This window comes from Crocodylus siamensis, chromosome 9, assembly GCF_052110815.1.
Source record: "Crocodylus siamensis isolate JL-2025a chromosome 9, ASM5211081v1, whole genome shotgun sequence".
NCBI lineage: Eukaryota > Metazoa > Chordata > Crocodylia > Crocodylidae > Crocodylus > Crocodylus siamensis.
Genome location: NC_143403.1, coordinates 596,712 through 616,028, shown reverse-complemented (window position 1 = coordinate 616,028; position 19,317 = coordinate 596,712). Strand labels below are relative to the sequence as shown.

At 53.8% G+C, this 19,317-nt stretch overlaps 1 protein-coding gene across 10 annotated transcripts in view; it reads left to right on the top strand.

The window, feature by feature from the left end:
- The window catches only part of ZFHX3 (zinc finger homeobox 3), an 832,685-nt gene that overhangs the window by 740,225 nt on the left and 73,143 nt on the right, over window positions 1-19,317 (top strand). For all 10 annotated transcript variants that reach the window (XM_090063359.1, XM_090063361.1, XM_090063365.1 and 7 more), the window contains one exon: window positions 3,518-3,749. In XM_090063359.1, coding sequence (XP_089919485.1) covers window positions 3,518-3,749 — 232 coding nt within the window. The remainder of the gene's footprint in view (window positions 1-3,517; window positions 3,750-19,317) is intronic.

Below are 19,317 nucleotides of genomic sequence, written 5' to 3'. Positions count from 1 at the left end.
CATAGGGACCGACAAGAGCATTGCGGCCAGACCTGGCGTGTTTCTCAAGCAGAGGAGGGGCAGACTGGATTTTGAATTGAGTGCAGGCATGGAGAGAGGTGTTGTGAGCAGTGTGTGTCACGGTGTGGTTAGTGTGTGCACAGTCGCAGGCCTTTTCCCCTGGGAAGTCTCACTTGTGAGCCTTACGGTTTCTATCAGAGCGTACTTCTGTCTGTGTCTGCTTTCAAGTGGAGCTTTGCCTAAACCAGATCAATATTTTGCATTCCATGCGTGAAGAACCAGATGTTAGAAGTTTCCTATTGTTGGAAGGGGGTGAGTACCCCCTCCTGATTTGCAGAGATCAATGCTGTCTGACAGGAGCTGGTTGGTTTTCCTTAGGAACAATATATATTCTTTTGATTTTCAAGTTGAATTTTCTTCTAATGAGCGTTCTTGTTTAGTATTTTGAATGTGTGTTTGTGCAAGGAGGGGAATTCTCTTCTGGGGAAAGCTTTACAGCATGATGGACTATAACTACACATACCTGTCCTGTGTTTCATCATTCTCAGTAATGCGCCGGCCAATAACTGCCGGAGTGATGTGCTTGCCTGCTTTTCCCCTGGTATACTTGTGCAGTAAAATCACAGTACTGTAAGTGTGACATCACTGCCACATCCATGCCAGACTCATAGGCTGTCTAGGTATTGGGCTGTGTGTGCGTTGTGACCGAAGAGGGGGGATCCTGACTGCACCTACACCCTTGGGATGGGAGGGAAGGGAACAGCCCTGCAGCAGACAGAGATGTACAAAGTTGCTTAAAATAAATGGTTTCCTGAAGTCTGCCTTTAATCAGAGCAGCGAGAATTGTTCCTGTGGTCGTCATAGAGAGCTTACTCTCAAATCTTCCCTTAAACCGGGTATGTAGCGCCCCAGATCGGGGAATGCCTCGTGGGTGACCTCCCCTGAACCAGGTGTCAGTTGTATTACCACCTGGCAGGCAGAGCAAAAGGAAACTCCCTCGTGGTCGAGGTTTTCCATACGTGCCTGCTTGGGGTTTCTTGCACCTTGTGGTACAGGCTGCTTTCAGAGGCAGGATGCAAGTGGTCCTGGTTTGGGAGTGCTGCATCTTTCCTGGGCTCTCCGTTGTCTGCTCAGGACTTGGGAGGCTTCTGCCTGCCGGAGGTTGGTGCCCTCGGGGAGATGAGTGCTTTTGCCACAGTCCCGAACTCTTGCCCGCGTGAGACCCGAGTCCGCAGAGCGCATGGACTGGGCTGGCTGAGCTGAGCACAACACTGCGACATCCCCGTTTCCTTCCATCAGTCTTGGCTTTCCTTCCGTCTTTTTGGCAAAAGCTTATGCTAGGGCACAAACAGAAGAGAAATGAGCGTGCAGGTGGGAGAAGTAAAGGTCTCCCCAGAGAAAGCAACAGTAAGATCCTTTGAGGGCAGCAGTGGCACAAGTGTCTTGGTGGGTCCTACAAATTTAATTAAATGGATCGTGATTCCCCAAGAGGCTCTTCTGATTAGCAGCACCGGGATGAGCGTGTCCTTCTCCCGACCCTTCCAGGTGCAAGCAGCAGCTCCCGGTCCTGTCCTGCGCCTTAAACAGTTCTTGGCTCAGAGAGATCGCCTATGTCTTTGGGCCCTTAGCTGACAACACTTAGTGGCTGGAGCTCTGAGCACGCGACCGTAGCGAACGTGCTTCAGTTCACCCAAACCAGGATGTGTCGGGTGCGGTGTCCCCGGGTTTGCGCAGGCGATGAGGTGGTGTTGGGGGCTGCGGTGAGATGAGCACTTCCAAGCACGTAGCGAGGGCTGGTGCTGCAGTCCAGTGCCACGGGCTGAGAGGTCGTCCTCGCCCTCCGGCTGCGTCCCTCTGTCCCCGTGCGCTGGCTGCCGTGCTGCTGTGGCGTTTCGGGGAGCAGCCTGAGCTCTAGCCATGCCACGCAGGGCTCGCCGCATGCTCTGCGCAGCTGGGAGAGTGAATTCACGCCTGTCTTTCCACTTGTGTTTCACTCCAGCCAGCGGGAATCCCAGAGACCTGGCAAATAACAGTTGGCGCCTTGTGCCAGCGTGATCCGGTGGGGCTCTGTGCCAGAGAGTCGACAGGTGTCCTCAGACAACCGAGTGATCGCTCCTGTTTTATCCTTGGTTTTAGTTGCGTGTTTCTCCCGTGTAATTTGTGCTGTGCAGCGTTGGTGGCAGCTCTGCGGAGCCTGAGTCTTGCTGTTCGTAGGGTGCAGGCGGGGTTTAACAGTGGAGTCTTCCAGTAAAAAAGGAGATCCGTCTTTCTGGCTTGGCTGCTGGAGCCAGCACAGGAGCAGCATGTGCTGCCTTCCCCAGCTCCTTCGCGTAGGGCAAAAGAGTTGGACGCTGTGTTTCAGCAGGATGAGGAGACCCATTGGTTTCAGCCGTTCCGTATTTCTCACTTTTCCCCCTTCTTCTTTCTCTTCCTCTCATACGACAGGCAAAATGCACGTGGCCTCCTGCAAGGTGTCAGCTGTGGGAGAGGAGCAGTGAGGCACAGTGCTCCCCTTTGCCCGCGAGGTCCTGTGCGTTTATACACCCCATTGCTCCTGTCCTCTGCTTGACACATGGTATTCCTGGCCGTCAAACCACCTTCACGCACAGCCTTCAACCCTTCCAGGCTCGACGGCGTGGCGAGGGCTCAGGGAGGGGGACACAGCATGGAGGCGCTCGATGCCCCGCAGGGTAGGGTGTGATATTAGGCTTCTCGTTTCAGCTGCACGTTTCTGAGGAGCTCAGTTCCCCGATTTCATATTTCTGCCGGCAGTGATGGACTCTGACAGGCAGCAAGTTACTGAAGGCTTGAGCAGCACCTTTTCGTGAGAGGCGGAGGTCAACTTCAGAAAGGGTCTTTTTGAGGGCTGTCAAGGTGCTCTGTGTCTGTAAGGGGGATTCAGGACCCGGGGGGCTGAGAAGTTGTCCTCTGCTGTCTTTATTCCCCAGAGTCCTCGCTCTGCAGCAAAAGACAGACTTTCCTTTGCTTCACACCCACCCCATGACATGCCTTTTTCCCACCAGACCTGCAGACTGATAACCCACCTCCTTCAAGTCCTTCTATAGACCCGTCCACTCGAAAAAGAAACTCTGGGATGTTTGCTCCTCTCGGGTCTCCGGGCCCGTGTGGAACTGGAGGGTTTTGTCCACGCTCTTCAGTTACAGACTCCTGCGTTTGGGGCCTGGGTTGTCTCTCGTACGCTGTTGAGCGCGGTCGGCCCTTTCAGAAGACACGGCAACAATTCCTTGCCCATGTTGATCCTTCCTCTTTCCGCATGCAGCCCAATCTCTCTGTAAGTTGCTGTCGGTCAGTACAGTGGTGCCAGGTAAATTCCTACTCGTGGTACCTTCATAGTAACCACCCGAGGGTCTGGCTCTTGGATTTTGTTCAGTGTTTTCCCTGGCGTTGAGTTCCAAGTTACCTATCAGCAGCTTGCTGTGCTGTAACCGTAGAGGCTGGGGAAGGGGTATAGACAACTTCAACTTTATCCTGTACGTCTCTGCTTTGTTCTTCACAGCACCTTCAGCATCATGAGAGTGGGGTCGAGGGTGAAAGCTGCTATTATCACTGTGTCCTCTGCAACTACTCCACCAAGGCCAAACTGAACCTCATCCAGCACGTGCGCTCCATGAAACATCAGCGGAGTGAGAGTCTGCGCAAACTGCAGCGTCTCCAGAAGGGCCTCCCTGAGGAAGAGGAAGACTTGGGGCAGATCTTCACCATTCGGAAGTGTCCAACAGCTGATGCTGGTGAGTAGTGCTTTTCCAATGTGAAAAGAAGTTGGCTGTTGCAGTTGACCATTATATGACCCTTGATATTTGACTTGTACACAAAGCTTCATGACGAGCTCCGGACTTTTCTTGTCGTGGTCTCCTTTCCCCTAGAGCAGTGATGTTTTTACATTTATAGTAGTACGGAGCAGGGGTCCTTAGTGCAAGGCGCTGTGCACGCACATCCGAGAAGATAATCTTTGCCTCAAGGAGCTCCCAGTCGAAGCTCCTGAATTTAGGGGGTTGTAAGCATGAGAGTAGCCCCATCAGTTTCAATGGGAGTCATTACGCGTGTAAAGTTACCCGCATACGTGAGCGTCTGCAGACTGGTGACTAAGACTGCTGGAGATGAAGGGGAGGCTAAGACGTAATCAAATTCAAGCAACTGTAATGGATGGACCATTTACATTTTATCAGATAAATATCAATCTATGTGATTAGGGCCAGGTAGCCTCCTGTGGCCCCATGCAATCGCTGACTGATTTCCTACAAATATTGTGACTTCAGGAGGAATCTGTTCAGGAAAAATGTTCCTAAGGGGGCTGGATGGGAAAACATGGAGATGTTTATGCCAGATTTTGGCAAGCAGCAGCCAAGGCTGGCATAGTTCATAGCGCAGAGGAAGGAGGAAGCGCTCAGGAAGAACTGAGCAGACAAATTGGGAATGGGCAGAGGAGGGAATTGAAGGAGGATTCCCAGAGGGGGTGGTTAGGCTGCCCAGAAAACAGGATTCTGTTTCACGGGGGCAGAAAAAAGAGAGGTTTCAAAATTCATTTTCATTCCCTGTTTGGAACAGAGCCAAGACATGGCAAAATATCTCATGGAAAAATAAATGAACACCCCAGAAGCCGGGTCATTAAGACAGTCACCTAGGAAATGAGAGAGGCAGGTAAACATTGGCTTGTTCACCTGTGCTCCGATACAAAATCCGCCTGTGCTTCCCTGGTGGAAGTTTTGCTGAAATTGATAATATTCCCCAAACGGTTTCAGTTCTGGAGTACCGACGTGTCCTCCAGCGAAGAGATGCTTTGTGGGGGTGGGCTTCCTGCCTGGCTCCAGGCATGGCGAAGTCATTGTGACAGGGCAGGGAGCAGCTCCTGGGTTGCAGCAGTTGAGACAGGAGGTCAGTCCCTGAGTGAAAACATTGTGTGGATGGAGATAAAAATGCAGATCTTGCACCGCTGTTGGTGGATGGAGGATTCAGTTGCTGAAATGCATCTTGCTTCACGAGGAACTGAGATTTGTTTTAAAAGTGAAGCCAAAGACATCAGCTCATTAGAGTCCAATTAAGCCTACGCGCTCCATCTGAGAGGCAGATCTGTGGGCTTGCATTTCATGGAGGCAGGAGGCATGGAGTCATCCCTCCTCACCTAGGGAGGTCCTCTGCGGGTGCCGCAGCTCGGAGGGGCCAGTTGCACTTGCATCTCCTCCGTGCCACAGAACTGCTGGAGGACTGGGTGCAACTGTAGCCAAAAGAGGCCCTTTCAGTGTCGAAAAAATCTGCACTGATTTGTAGTTTATGGACCTGTAAATACTGTGGTGTCTGTGCATTCTTGTAGCAGTGAAATGTGAAGAGAGAGAAATTGGCTGGGTGCCCTTTTCTACCAGAAAGAGGCTGGAAAATCTTATTTTAGAAAACATATTTCTGTTTCTCTCAGTTTAGAAATTCAGGCAGGACTTATCACTTCTTTCCTCGAAGGCTTTATGAATAACTGGAGATCTGTCAGGATTATGCCGTCACGAATACTGCAGAGGTGGAAGCTGAGGAGCTGGGAGGGAAAGGGACTGATGAAGAGTTGAGATCTGTGCGTGTACGAGCTCGCGTTCCAGTCTCCACCCTTTCAAACCCGTCTGATAGCGCTTCACGCCGGTTCGCTGCCTCGTCCGCAGCAGCCACCCTCAAACAGGAGAACAAAAATGACAGGCACGCTCCTGCAGCAGGGCTGGAGCCTTGTAGCCGTGACGGTCCAGGAAGCGCACAAGAGGCCAAGGGGGTTTTGCGATGCCTTGTACTGGACCGACTGTGCAGTCGGGAGAGCTGTCGGACAGGTTTTTCAGGCATCAGTGACCTTGGGGTTTGGTAACCTGCAGAACAGCACTGAAAGCATTTAACACCTCTCACAGCCGCACAGTTGGTCTAGTAAGAGGTATCACAAGAAATCCTTGCCTCCTACAAAAATATTTAGCTCTCCTGAGGTTAAAAAAGTCAGGAAAGAAACCTCTTAGATCAATAAAGATTCAGAAGAGAGCACTGTCTGCTTTGCCAGTCCCCAGCTGGGATGTTGCACTTTGTTTTTAAGGAGATTTCAGCCCACCCATGCGAGAAGGCAGGCAGAGGAGAACCTTTATCCTCTCGGGTGGTGGCTGGTGTATTAGTTGTTCTCCCCAGCGTTTGGTCTTGTTTCAGTTCCTAGAAGTTTAGAGACCAAGTACCCCTGCAGGGTCCCATCTGGCCTGTGCCCGAGCTGTTCCTTGCAACGTTTACACCAGTGTCATGTCCAGTTGCACATCCAGCAGTTCACCTGCTGGTCTCCCAGGGCTGCCTGCGGAGGTGTTTGCACAGCCCCACGGGTCGTATTTCACTTGCCTCCTGCGCAGAACGTGCCTCCCTGGGCTGACAAGTCTCTGTCAGCTGGGCTTCCAGCACCAGTCCATTGCAGTACATGTTCACAATTAGTTTGATGCATGCTGTCATTGCTCAGTTGTCTTCAGCTTTGTTCATTACTTTCTCTCTTGTTGGTTATCTTTGCTTTACATCCGGGGTGTCAAAGATATGGCCTGTGGGCTGGATCTGACCCTGTGTGCTGCATGTAGCATAGGGGGCTGCTTGAGGGCACACGCAGCACATGATGCCCATGCTGGCCTGACCCTTTGTGCTGGTTTGGGCCCACAGACTGTCCCCGAGTGCTGGAGCCAGCATGCAGGGCCAGGCAGGTACAGGTGCCACGTGCCCCATGCACATGGGCTGTACTGGGCACGCAGACTGCACACAGGATAGGGGGCTGGACTGGCCCTGCATGCTGGCTTCACATCCAGACTGGATCGGGCCCGCAGATGAGAGCCAGCATGCGGGGCCAGTCTGTCATGGGCATCTCACGCAGCGCACAGCCTGGGGTGGCTCTGCACCGGGTCCCGACTGGGGCCAGCCCATGCTGCATGCGGCGCGTCGGGCTGGTCTGGGGTGTGCACTGCGCGAGCTGCCTGCACCGACCCTGTGCACGGGCACTGGGGCATGGGGCTGTTGTGCCTGCGGGCTGACCCTGCACCCCTCGCTGGCCTGCAGGGCCACATGTTTGACACCTTGCCTTAGATGCTACTTTTGCTTATGAGCACAGGCTGATACTGGGCTTCCCCGAGTGAATCCCACTTCGTCATCTCCAGCTTAGCTTTCTGATTTCCTGCCGGGTCCCCTTAGAGCCCCCCACGCTAAATCCTGCCGGCACGGGGTCTGCCCAGGGCCCCTGCTTGCACGCAGCGCCCAAGCTGCTGCTGTTTGCTCACGCCTTCTGCCGTCCCCCCGCGGTTCTGCAGCAGGCGGAGGGAGGGGTAGGGCTTTCCTTGCTGGAGGTATGCCACAGCGCTGATGACCGCATAGCTCCCCCTCACCACCGTGATCCCGAATCCGCCCGTGGCAGAAGGATGTCCTTGGCATCCTTCGGCACTGCGCAAGTCATCGGCACACACTGCGTAACTACTAAACAGGAATCTCGCCCAGGGCAGCCTAAGAGCCCTGGGCCGGGACTCGAGCAGCTTGGCTTCTGCTCTGGCTCTTCCACTGCTCTGCCGGGTTATTTCAGCTCCAAGTGGGCCTTGCAAACATGGATAACAGCGCTGACTTCCAGTGCATGCTAGTGCAGCCCGAACCTCGTCCCTCTTCTCCAAATATCCCTGTTAATAAACTTGAGCAGTCAGCAGCTCTGCATGGTGTGCGCGTGTTGTGGCTGTCGGTGTTGGGCTGTCTCAGCCCTGCGAGGCTGTGCCACCTTTGAGCTGTAATGACGGGATGCTCCAAGCTGCGCTGATGGGCCTTGCACTGAGCTTGCCTCTGAGGGTTAGACTGTGGTGTTGGATGGGGGTGGCGGTGGTTAGGGTATCTGGGGACTCAAGTGGTGGGCAGAGGGGGATAGGAAATGCGCTCTTGTTCCTGGTGTCTGTCGGTGCACAAACGTTGTGGGCAGGGCAGTTTCTAGACCTGTCTCGGGACCCAGAACACAATCGTGAGTGTCCTTGTGAAACGAAACCTTCACTTGTTCTGGTTCAGAATCAGATGCATGAATCTACAGCCAGACGAGGAACGGGATTTGTGCGCTTGGGCAGGGGTGAGCAGGGAGCGAAGTCCGGGGCTCCCAGTTGTTCTCTCTCCCTTGAAGTGTTTGCTCTTTGGGGCAGACTTGCTGCTCTCGGTGCACCAAGCCCGTGGTCTTTGGGAAGCTGCTGGTATCTCCGTAGCGTGTTCCCCAGCCCGTGCGGCTCGTTTCAGCGCTGGCACAGAGGTCTGGCTGGTCTGCATGCGAGAGGCATGGGCACTTGGGGTTTGGTCCAGCACAGGCCTTGCTTCCAGCCTGGCAGTCTTGTTCCCAGAGCCAGTTTCCCCGTGCCGGTTTGGTTAGCTCTCACCCCAGAGTATGCAGTTATAGTCCCTGCGGGGGTCTGCTTCATTGCTTCATTCTGGGTCCATGATGGAGCTGCTCGACTGTTGTAGGGCCCAGCTCTTTCCCTCGTGGTCGCCGGCGTTGCCTCCTCTCGGGACCGTGGCTCTTCTGCCTGAGAGCTGTCGGGGCCTCTCGTTGCAGGTCCGTGCGGGGGGAAGTGCCGTCGTGGGACTTCTGCCGCGTGCCCTGTGCTCAGCTGATGTAGGCGCCGGGCGGGCCGAGCAGCTCAGGCTGGCTGCCCTAAGAAGAGGGCAAATGTTCGTTGAGAGAAAGCAGAGGCGGGGAAAGCAGTTGCGGTTCTGGTGCTGACTCTCGCTGGCAGCCTTGCTGCTGCAGACGCATGGGCTCAACGCAGCTCTGTAGTTTAAACCACAGCAAAGGAGATTTAGGTCAAATCACTGAAAAATTCCCTGACGGGAAGAGCAGTAGGACAGTGGAACAGACTGCCCACAGAAATGACGGACTCGCCTTCCCCGAAGGCTTTCAAGAGGAGGCTGAATAAGTATCTGTCTGGGATGGCTTAGGAACGGCAGCCCTGCATCTCTGCAGGGCCTTGGACTAGATGGCTCTTGAGGTCCCTTCCAACCCTATTATTTGCTTTTTGATCTGGCAAACTTTTACCAGTGTCTGGCTCTTTCAGACATTGCTTTTAGCTTGGCTTTCTGGACACAGCCTCACAGCACTGTAGGCAGAGTTATCATAGTCGGCTAATCCAGCCTCTTCTGAAGCATAAAGCAGAGGAGGAGCGGTGAGAAAGATGAGACATGAAGAGGGCAGGAAGGGAAGAAAAATGGCAGTGAGCGTGGGGGTGAGAATAGGAGTGTAAGTCTTGGGATTTAGTTAAAGCTAATGAAAGTGGTGATGTCTTTGGCCAGTGCATCAAGACACCAGGGAGTTGATGGATTCGTGTCACGATGGATCCTGGGATCTGAGGAGATGCTCGTTTCGGTAGCCCCAGCGGCATTGCTGGCTCTTTCCACGTGCCCGCTACTATGGCCTTCCCCAGGCGAGCCACATCCCAAAGCAGGGCTGCAGCGTCATCCCATTAAGATGAAGTAATCCTAGCCTATTTGGGGTAGTTCAGCTATAAACGGTTCTTCTCAAGTGTTTCACCAGGAGGTTTGAGACGCCACACTTCTGACTTAATGCTCCAGCTTGTACCAGCTGGTCTCCAGTTTTCATCTTTGCAGCAGGCTCATTTGGCCTTTTGATGCTTTGGGCATCTGAAAATCTTGTCTGTGCACACCAGGCCGTGGGGTTCACGGGTGTACCTGGTTTATCTGTGTGCGTGCACTGCTTGTGTGTCGGTATTTCCGTGTGTGTCTGTGCATCTCAATCTCCTGTTGGGAAAGAGTGCCTGATTTTACCTTAATTAGTCCTCTAACAATCTGCAAAGGTCAGTGCCAATTGCCTGTTCATTTACATTTGTAATTGTGATGGTTCCTGATTGCACGTTAGGAGCAACTCGTTCCTCCCGCCCCCTTGCAACACACACACGCACGCATGCACGCAGCGCAGTCCAGGCAGCGGTCGCAGAGACACAGAAACCTTTGTCTTCTCGCTTGTGCCAGTGATGGCCCTCATGAGAACCGCTGTTTCTGTTACAGAAAAGAGCTCCAGAAGCTCTCGTGCACTTCCAGTAGGGGATAATGAAGTCATTGGCGGGGAAATTACATGGACACCAGGCAAGAAACCGGAGCATCCTTGAGCTGAGTAATTAAAGACAATTAAACTTTCCTGCTTGCTCTGTGCAGACAGTGCAAACGAAGCAGCAGGCAGGAAGGTGGACTCGGCCTTGGTGCTTAGTTACTGTCACCAGCCGGAAAGAGCGTTTTCGGGGTACTTGCCTTGCACGGCTATTTGAGGGCACCTTTCGCTGTGGTCTCGCCACAGTATCTTTGGGCTTCTGCCATAGCTGTTGTCTGCCACTGGGTGCAGATGCCTCTTCCCTCGGGCTAGTTTGTTTTTAATCCCAGTCACTTAACCCCCGATATACTTGAGCGGTGCTTGGACATTGCGGTGGCTGATGTCAAATAGGTAGCTAGGTAACAATAGAGATAAATGCATAGAAAAACGTGGAATGAATAAATAACTGCTTATACCAAATCCTCATCCTTCCTCGGACATGCCTCCAATTCACCAGCTACTGATGCAAGCCAGCCCGTTTCCAAGCCCAGCTCAGATGTGTGCTTGGAGCTGCCCCTCTCTGTGGCCCTGGGTTTATGCCCGTAAACGTGTGAGCTTCGTACAGGTATTTGTATTCAGCTGGTCGGCGCATGCCACGTCCCTGTACCGCACCGTTTCGGAGTTGTTACAGGCCCAGCTCCAGTGCCTGGCCTTTAGACCCATGCTGTCCCCCTATTAATTGCTTTTTCCTTCCTTTCTTCTCAGTTCTTTCCCTCTTTATGTCTGCTTGCGCCTCGTACCTTCTTCACCTCCTTGTGTCCTCTCCCCGTGCTCTTGTGGAAGGGCTGGCAGCATTTGCATTTCTTCTTAGACAAGTTACTAAAATCTCTCTCCCTCCACCTCCCCCCAGGGTCGCGGAGGGCTCCCACACTTAGGTCCGTGTGCCCGACTCAGGTGTCATCCTGCTGCTGTTCCTCCTGTTGACGTTGGGTTCAGACTCTCCATGGTCGCTTCGGGGCATCCTTGAGTCCTGGATCTGAGAGGAGAGCCCACCTCTTAGAGCTGGCTTGCGTTCATTAGGAGACTCGTTGGGTCCAGGTGTGAGTGGGGCCTGGGTCTGGAGGAGCAGGTATCCTTTCCGATGCCAGCAAGATTCACTTTGGCCCTGTGCTCTTCATGGGGACAAAATTCCCTGGGACCCTCCCCTGGTATTTGTAGCGGGGGAGCAACTCGCCTGGTGCCTGCGGCTTCGCTCCCCATCTCGGTAAGGCAGAGCAATGCCCTCGCACTGTCTCGTGCAGCGTGGCCTTGTGCGTCGTCACCGTAAGGGTCCCTTCCTCCTAGCGATGCACCGAGTGTGGGGGACAACGGGGCGTCTAGTTGCTGATCTTTGGTCTGACCTGAGGACAGCTTTTGGAGGGGGGGATGTGCAGGGGACAGGTTGTCAGGGGCTGTGAAACACCCCCAGAGTATTGTGCCGTCTCCATACGACGCCCTCTGAGACAGGGGAGTGCCGTTCTCCCCGTCGCACGGGGGACAGGGAGAAAGGCCAGGTGATGTGCTGAGGGTCATTGGGACGCCTTTGGCAAAGCCGGGACTTGAACTGCTGTCTCCCAAGGCCTTGGACAACTCTTAACGACTGCACTATCCCTCCTGTCGTCTTGTTCTCCTGGAGGGTGTTGGCTGCTGTGGTGGGAAGGGCAGTGGGCTGTGGGAACACAATGGGGCTGGCATTAAGCAGAAGCTTTATTGCTTTCTGTTTGTTTGGGGCACAGTATAGTAACTGCTTATTGCCTAGAGAGTCCCGGACTAAAACACCAATGAAACTGGGGGTTTGGGGTGGAATCTGCAATTGGAAGACATTTCCCTGGAAAAAAGTTCAGGGGTGTTTGAATTTCATTGACAGATTTCTGTATTTTACTGACCAAGTCAATGGTGGTTTTCAGGCACCAAATTAGAGCCTTAATGGATTTAAGTGTAGTGTTTTATTTTGAGTTTTTTAGAAAGTCTGTATAGCACTAAGACAGCTCCCTTGGGGTTGATAGTATGGACAGTGCTTCAGTGACAGGTCATAGTTTATAGTTAGTCGGGTCAGAAGGGACCTGAGCAGATCATCGAGTCCGACCCCCTGCCATGGCAGGAAAGAGTAATGGGGTCAAACGACCCCAGCAAGGTGTTCGTCCAGCCTCCTCTTAAAGCCCCCCAGGGTAGGAGCCAGCACCACTTCTCTTGGAAGCTGGTCCCAGACCCTAGCCGCCCTGACTGTGAAGTCGCGCCTCCAGATGTCTAGCCTAAACCGACCCTCTGCCAGCTTGTGACCGCTATTCCTGGTCACTCCTGGCACCGCTCGGGGGAACAGGGACTCCCCCAGTTCCTGCTGATCCCCTCTGTCCCTGCCCAGAGCGTTAACGACCGAGCCGAGACCATCACCTTCCAGCCGAGGAAGACCGTGGACACCCTCTCTTTCTCTGCCCTGTCCTCCCCGGCACAGTTGTGGATGCAAACACCACAGTTGTTCGGAGCAGGGGGGCAGCCAGGAGGACTCGCTGGGTTTCTCCAAAAAGTGAAACCAAAGAAGTGAGTTTTGGGGAGGGACTTGACAGAGGGCTTTGAGGCTATCGATGTGGGAGAGTCCAGACCTGTTTGACAGGAAATTACCATCCGTAGGTTTTGCAATTCGTCCTGTAGATTGTGCTGCAGAAGTTTGTATGAAGGACGCGTGAGGCCTGTCTGTGGGGAGTGTCTCCCGGAGTAAGCCTCTGCACCTTGCTGGACTCCTGTGCGAAGGGGATGCAGCCGCCTCGCATTCCCTTGCAAAGGGCCAATCCCCCATGGTGGACGTATTGTTTCAGCAGTTCTGCTAATCTCTGCCAAATCCTCCGCAGCCATCTTCTTCCAACACACACAGGCATTGTTGTGGGCTCTTGCATACGAAGAATGAGCGCGGACTCTTTGGAAGGAGTTGCTGAACTAAGCCAAGTGTATTCAAAAGAACCTTTGTTTGGACAGGAAAAGGGCTGGGACATGGTGTCAGCAAGCGAGCTCTTAGCCTTGTGCCTTCCCTTGTCTGCCCTGGCCTCGCTGGAGCTCCCGTTCTGATCCCCCTGTCAGCGGTGACCTAGGGGACTGCCATTCTCCTCTCGCTTGGGGCAGATTGATTGCCAGCCCCTTGGGCTGATGTCTCTTAGCATACAAGTCTGCGCTCTCAGCGACCATGGGAAAGTGCTTCTGCTCTTCAAGCTGTCCGGCAGGCAAATTCCCTGTCATTTCACCATGCGAGTCCTTTGCAGCTGGCACAACTGTTCAGCGGACTGCAAGGGGGGTGGCGGGGGGTACACGTCCATCTACATGCTCCTCGTGTTTCTGTGCTCAGCTTTCTGAAATGATTCACGCTGCAGCCAGAAACGGGAGTGTTAATTTTTAATGAACACCAAATGTGTAGATGAAATGGATTTAGTTATAATTAAGGCTGTTGCCAGATAAGATGACCCCACAACATGATTTGACGCTGGGGTTTCCAAACTGCTCTGGAATCCCCTTGCTGGCAGTTGCCGACAGCCGGATGCTTGCATGGTGCTTGCTCCTTCTTGTTTAATTGTATTAAGAGAAGACTGGACATTAAATGACTTCCTAGTGCTATTTTTTTAGTGTAAGCCATTCCCAGTTACAACGGGGTGGTACGGTATTGTGCTTGGGAGGGGAAATCACGGTGCTAGGCAGGGTGGGAAGCCAGGTCTGCCTGCCTGTGAAAGGGAGCAGAATCCTGTAGGAAAAAGATGACACGTGGTCAACGCTGTTCGAAAGTTGGAGTGGTCAAGATGCAGGTTGCTGTGATCAGAAGCACGCCGTGGTGCCAGCTGTGCTGTGGGTGCTCTGCAGAGGTCTGGGAGCGCGCCCTGCGGCTGTCTCGACCCCCTCCATCCAGGCTGCCCTTGTGCTTGGTAGCCGTTCCCTGGGTGCGCAGACGAAATGGGCAGTCTGGTGCAGACTGTGGATCTGGGAGGAACCTGTCACCAGGTCTGCGCCGGGAGAACGAAGAGGGATTGCAGTGGAGCCTCTTGTCCTGCCACCCTGAAACATGGGGGAGGCACTTCTGATCTGTGAGTGTCAAGTGCTGCCTAAGAGCTAATGAGGATGACAATTACTGAAGCAGAGGTTTGCTGCATGCCTGCTTTGGATTGGTTTTTTGCCTGATCCCAGCCTTCACTTGGGTTGCAGCTCTCTTGAGCTTCATCCACATGAGGAATCTGCCCTGATTCCAGCTACTTGCTGAGCTGCCACGGTGCCAAGCCTGGGCGCAGAGAAAAGCAGCCACAGGTTTCAGCGGTGGAGAGCTCACCCCTGCTTGAAGTCAGGACCGCTGTAGTGGCTGCAGCCGCACCGTGCCGTGTGGGCAGGGAGTTCGAGGCACCACACGTGTGGACAAAAGACTTGGCTGAATTCATAGTTTCATAGTTTCATAGTAGCTAGAGTCGGAAGGGACCTAGGTAGATCATCTAGTCCGACCCCCTGCCTTAGCAGGAAAGAGCACCGGGGTCAGATGACCCCGGCAAGGTGCTCATCTAACTTCCTTTTAAAAATCCCCAGGCTAGGAGCCTGCACCACTTCCCCTGGAAGCCGGTTCCAGGCCCTAGCCGCCCTGACTGTGAAGTAGCGCCTCCTAATATCTAATCTAAACTTACCCTCCGCCAGCTTGTGACAGTTATTCCTGGTCACTCCTGGCAGCGCACGGGGGAACAGGGACTCCCCCAATACCTGCTGATCCCCCCTGACCAGTTTGTAGCAGGCCGCAAGGTCCCCCCTTAACCTTCTCTTGTGGAGGCTAAACAGGTTCAGGTCCCGTAGCCTCTCCTCATAAGGCCTGCCCTGCTGACCCCTGATCATCCGAGTGGCCCTCCTCTGAACTCTTTCCATATTGTCCACGTCCCTCTTGAAGTGTGGCGCCCAGAACTGGACGCAGTACTCCAGCTGCGGCCTGACCAGTGCCGCATAGAGAGGGAGGATCACCTCCCTGGACCTGCTCGAGATGCATCTGTGGATGCATGACAGGGTACGGTTGGCCTTCTTGACTGCCTCCCCACACTGCCGGCCCATGTTCATCGTGGAGTCAATGACGACTCCAAGATCCTTTTCCGTCTCCGTGCTGGCAAGAGGGGAGTTCCCCAACCTGTAGGTGTGGTGCCGGTTCTTCCTCCCCATGTGCAACACCTTGCACTTATCAGTGTTAAACCCCATCCTATTCTCATCCGCCCACCGTTGCAACCTGTCAAGATCAGCTTGTAGCCTATTGCACCCTTCTAGTGCGCCCACATCCCCCCACATCTTAGTGTCATCAGCAAACTTGAACAGGGTGCTTTCTACCCCCTCGTCCAAGTCACTGATGAAGATGTTGAACAGTGCGGGCCCAAGGACCGAGCCCTGGGGGACCCCACTGCCCACGTCCTTCCAGGTCGAGAAGAACCCATCCACTACCACCCTCTGGGTGCGGCCCTCCAACCAGTTGGCGACCCATTTGACTGTGTGGGCATCGACACCACAGTCTCCCAGCTTTTTGATGAGGACAGGGTGAGAGACAGTGTCGAAAGCCTTCCGGAAGTCCAAAAAGACTACATCCACAGCAACCCCTGCGTCTAATGATTTGGTGACCTGATCGTAAAAGGCCACCAGGTTGGTCTGACAAGACCTGCCACTGATGAACCCATGTTGGTTGCCCCTGAGCATGCATTCCCCCGCAAGGCCCTCCTGGATGTGTGCCAGGATAATTTTTTCAAAGAGCTTACCCGGGATTGAGGTCAGACTAACTGGCCTGTAATTTCCCGGGTCCTCTTTTTTTCCCTTTTTGAAGATAGGGACCACATTGGCCCTCTTCCAGTCCTCCGGCACCTCGCCAGAGCACCACGAGTGCTCATAGAGCCGCGCCAGGGGTCCCGCAATGACCTCGGCCAGTTCCTGTAGAACCCTAGGGTGAAGATCGTCCGGACCAGCGGACTTGAACACGTCCAGCCTCTCCAGAAGTACCCTAACTAACTCCTCGCTAACCCCTGGCCCAGGCGTGTCTCTCTCGGGAATTGTTTGCCAGAAATGTGTAGACCGGTCTGTCTGTTTGGAAGAGCTGCTCGGATGCCCTGATGTGAGGGCAGGGGTGGCAGGGAGTGTGCAGGGAGCAATGTGAGAACACGGGTGTGGAGTGCTAGAGCCTGAAATCCCACCGCTCATGCAGGGAGGTGTTTCCCTCCGGGCAAAGGTGAATCTGTTGATGAATCATGGTCAGAAGCTCCCCTTGGGAGCAACCCCAGTTTCGCCTACATGTTACTTTCCATGAGCATGTTTAAAATGCATCTCTTCCCACTCTGTTCTGTGCCAGCCAGGTCATTGCCCTGCACCCTGCCACGCTCGTTCTCTTCCTTGAAAGCCCTCCAGTAAACCAAATCTTGCCTTGAGCAGGGGGCTGAACTGGGAAACCACATGAGGTCCTCCAAGTCCTTGGAGCCTGTGAGCTGCATTGGCCCTTGCACAGTCCCACAAGAGAATCAAAGGGTTAAATGCCCTAAAAATGCCAGAATAAAAGCTGCCCTGGATACAGGTTTGATTTGGCATTTGCATTGCATACACAAGAACGCCGAAGGCCCGCAAGTCAAGACTGTCAGGAGCTCGATTATAGGTCAACCTCGCATGTAAGTTGAGTGCAGTTTTATGGTTCTTCAGATGAGGAAGAAAGGTCAGCTTTATAATCGGAGCAGCGTGGTAGTTTTTCTTTACCTCTGAAGCTGTACGAATGTGGTGCTGTATGAATACAATCACATGGCTGGTACACGGGCCCTAAGGGACTTGCCATGAGATAACTGGATTGCCCAGTCTGTGCGGTTACCCAAGACTGGACTAGGAAATTGCTGCTAGGTAGCTCGTGTCTGTGCCCAGTTTTGGGGTAGTGTTTCAACCCCCTGCCTTCTGCAAGTCCATGTGTAGCATCTGACCAAGTGTAGGGTGTTGTCTACAAGAGCTGATGCCTCTGAGCCAGTTCATCTCAAAGGTGCCACCTGGCCCTGCCTTAAGGCTGCTGCCACTAACTATGTCTCTCTACATGTGGCTCTGTCGGGGGCATGTAATAGCATTGGTATCTGAAGAGGAAATGCTTTTCTGCTGTCTTGTTGCCAGGTCACGAGGAGTGAGGCAGCTGTTGTCTTGTTTGGAGAGAGCTATAATACATGAAATAGCCTCACAGAGAAAGCGGCTCCTGGCAGAATTTCCCCCTGTGCAGACTTCTAGTCCGTGGGCCGTGCCCCTCTGGACACCCCATGAACCCTAGCGGCGTGTCCGTGCCCGCTTCGCTTCCTGCTGGGATCTCGAGGCGGTCGGTCACTTCCCGAGCCCTGGTGCAGCTCACCTGTCCAGCGTCCACAGGGACAGGTGGGATCTTGCTGTGCTGGGAGTATCCTTCTCCTCCAAGACGTGGGTCACACTCCAGGTGATTGAAACCTGTTGCTCTCCAAAAGGAGGATCAGGAACTGGTGCAGCAAGCACGTTCAATTCTGCCTTAGCCTTGGAAAATATTGTTTTGCAATATTGAAAACCTGGAAAATGGGTTTGGTGGTGGCTTTGTGGCAGGGTTGCTCCTGACAGTAATGTTGGTGAGAGACGTGGCAGAGGCAACTGTCCTAGCTGTGCAAGTGCCATCGAAGAGATGACTCCAGTCTATGTCTCCGTAAAGAAACCTAGGCCTGTCCTTGTCCTCTGGCCTGACCTCAATCTGCTCATCTCCCGGCCCTCTCTTCCCCGAAATGAGCAGAGATTATTCAGCCTTTGGCTGCCTTTTTCTGTCCTTAATGCGGATGCAGAGTTGAGGCCTGTTGCTGAGAGCAGAGGGATAACGTTTGTTCCTCTTTAATATCTGTCAGAGGCAGATTTCCCTTTTTTATTTATTTTTTGGTTTGTTTTTTAATTTAAAAGCAAGCGGCTGTGCCCCAGCTCCCATTTGGCCAGTCAGCAGTGAGGAGATGATCTCTAAAGGATATGAAAGGTTTAATCATTTTAATTTTATTTTTATTAAAGTTTATCATAACTTTTTTCCATGTGCCCCTGGTAAGGCATGAGAGGCAGACGGAGGGGTAATATAAATATACACAAAGCCCGAAGCATTCGCCTAATGAAAGTCTCTAATGGGAGGCGCCTGGCGGGAAGGAAGTGGTTAGATAGCTGAGCTAGGGAAGGCAGACCAAAGGCACGCTGTAATATCGCTGAAACGTGGCAGGAATCTCATAAACTCCCCATCTAGCTCCAGCAGACACTTGTCATTGGGAGCTCATGGCTTTCATTAAGCAGAAAGAGAGGAAGCTCCGACTGCTGACTTGTTCCAGAATGTTTTTCTTGTTCAGCTGCATCTTAAAGCCTTTTCCACTTAAAAAAAACACATACAGACACGCACACACACGTGCCACAATGAGCAGCTGCTGCAGCGAAGTGCCGGGAAGATTTGGAAAGATTTGGGGTCCCTCTGCTGGGCTTTTTTCTCTCTCCATCAAAACAAATCCTGGTGCTAGGCTGGAATCAGCCTGGAAGTCCTGCCAGCCGTCGTGTCTGCTGGGCCAGGCGGGTTGCGAGGCAGCGCGCCTGCTGCGCCCGAGACGGACCCCTTCCGCAGGTGCCAGACCCTGATTCAGACCGGCTCCCGTGCCTGGTGGCTCTGCTCAGCCCCGTCCTCCGGGTGCAGAGCCGGGGACGCCGTCCTCGCTCGTCAGGCTTCGCCCCACGCTTCGGTAGGGAGGTTCAGCAAAGCAGCGAGGAAGCGGAGGGCCGGGTGGCCAAAGGCCCGGCCCTCTTCCTCAAGAGCCGCGTGTGGAGCAGGGTTAGGAGCGAGGCCAACTAGACGATGGCCTCAGCACGTCGTTCTTCTTGGCACCGACCTGGTCTTGGCAGCTTTGCCCCTCTTTCTGCACGTGGCGTTGTCCTCCGCTCTTCTGAGAAGACCGAGCCTCCGGCGCGGCACCTGTCAGGAGAGCCCGGCCTCTCCTCCTGGTCCGGCAGGGCCGTGCCGTCTCGTGGCACCGGGTTTCTGCAGCTCAGCCCTCCCGGCGCATGCCCTGCAAGCTCCGCGCTCGCGGCTGGCTGTGCCGGACCATCGCCGCAGCACTCTCTGCAAGGACTCGGGCAAAATGCATCAAGGCCGGCTCTAACTTGTTCTACAGTAAAGGGGTAATGAGTGTGGGATTTGCTTCGCCCACATGCTTTTGCTTGTACATTAACTCTGGGCTCTTTCCTTATCCGGCTGCTCA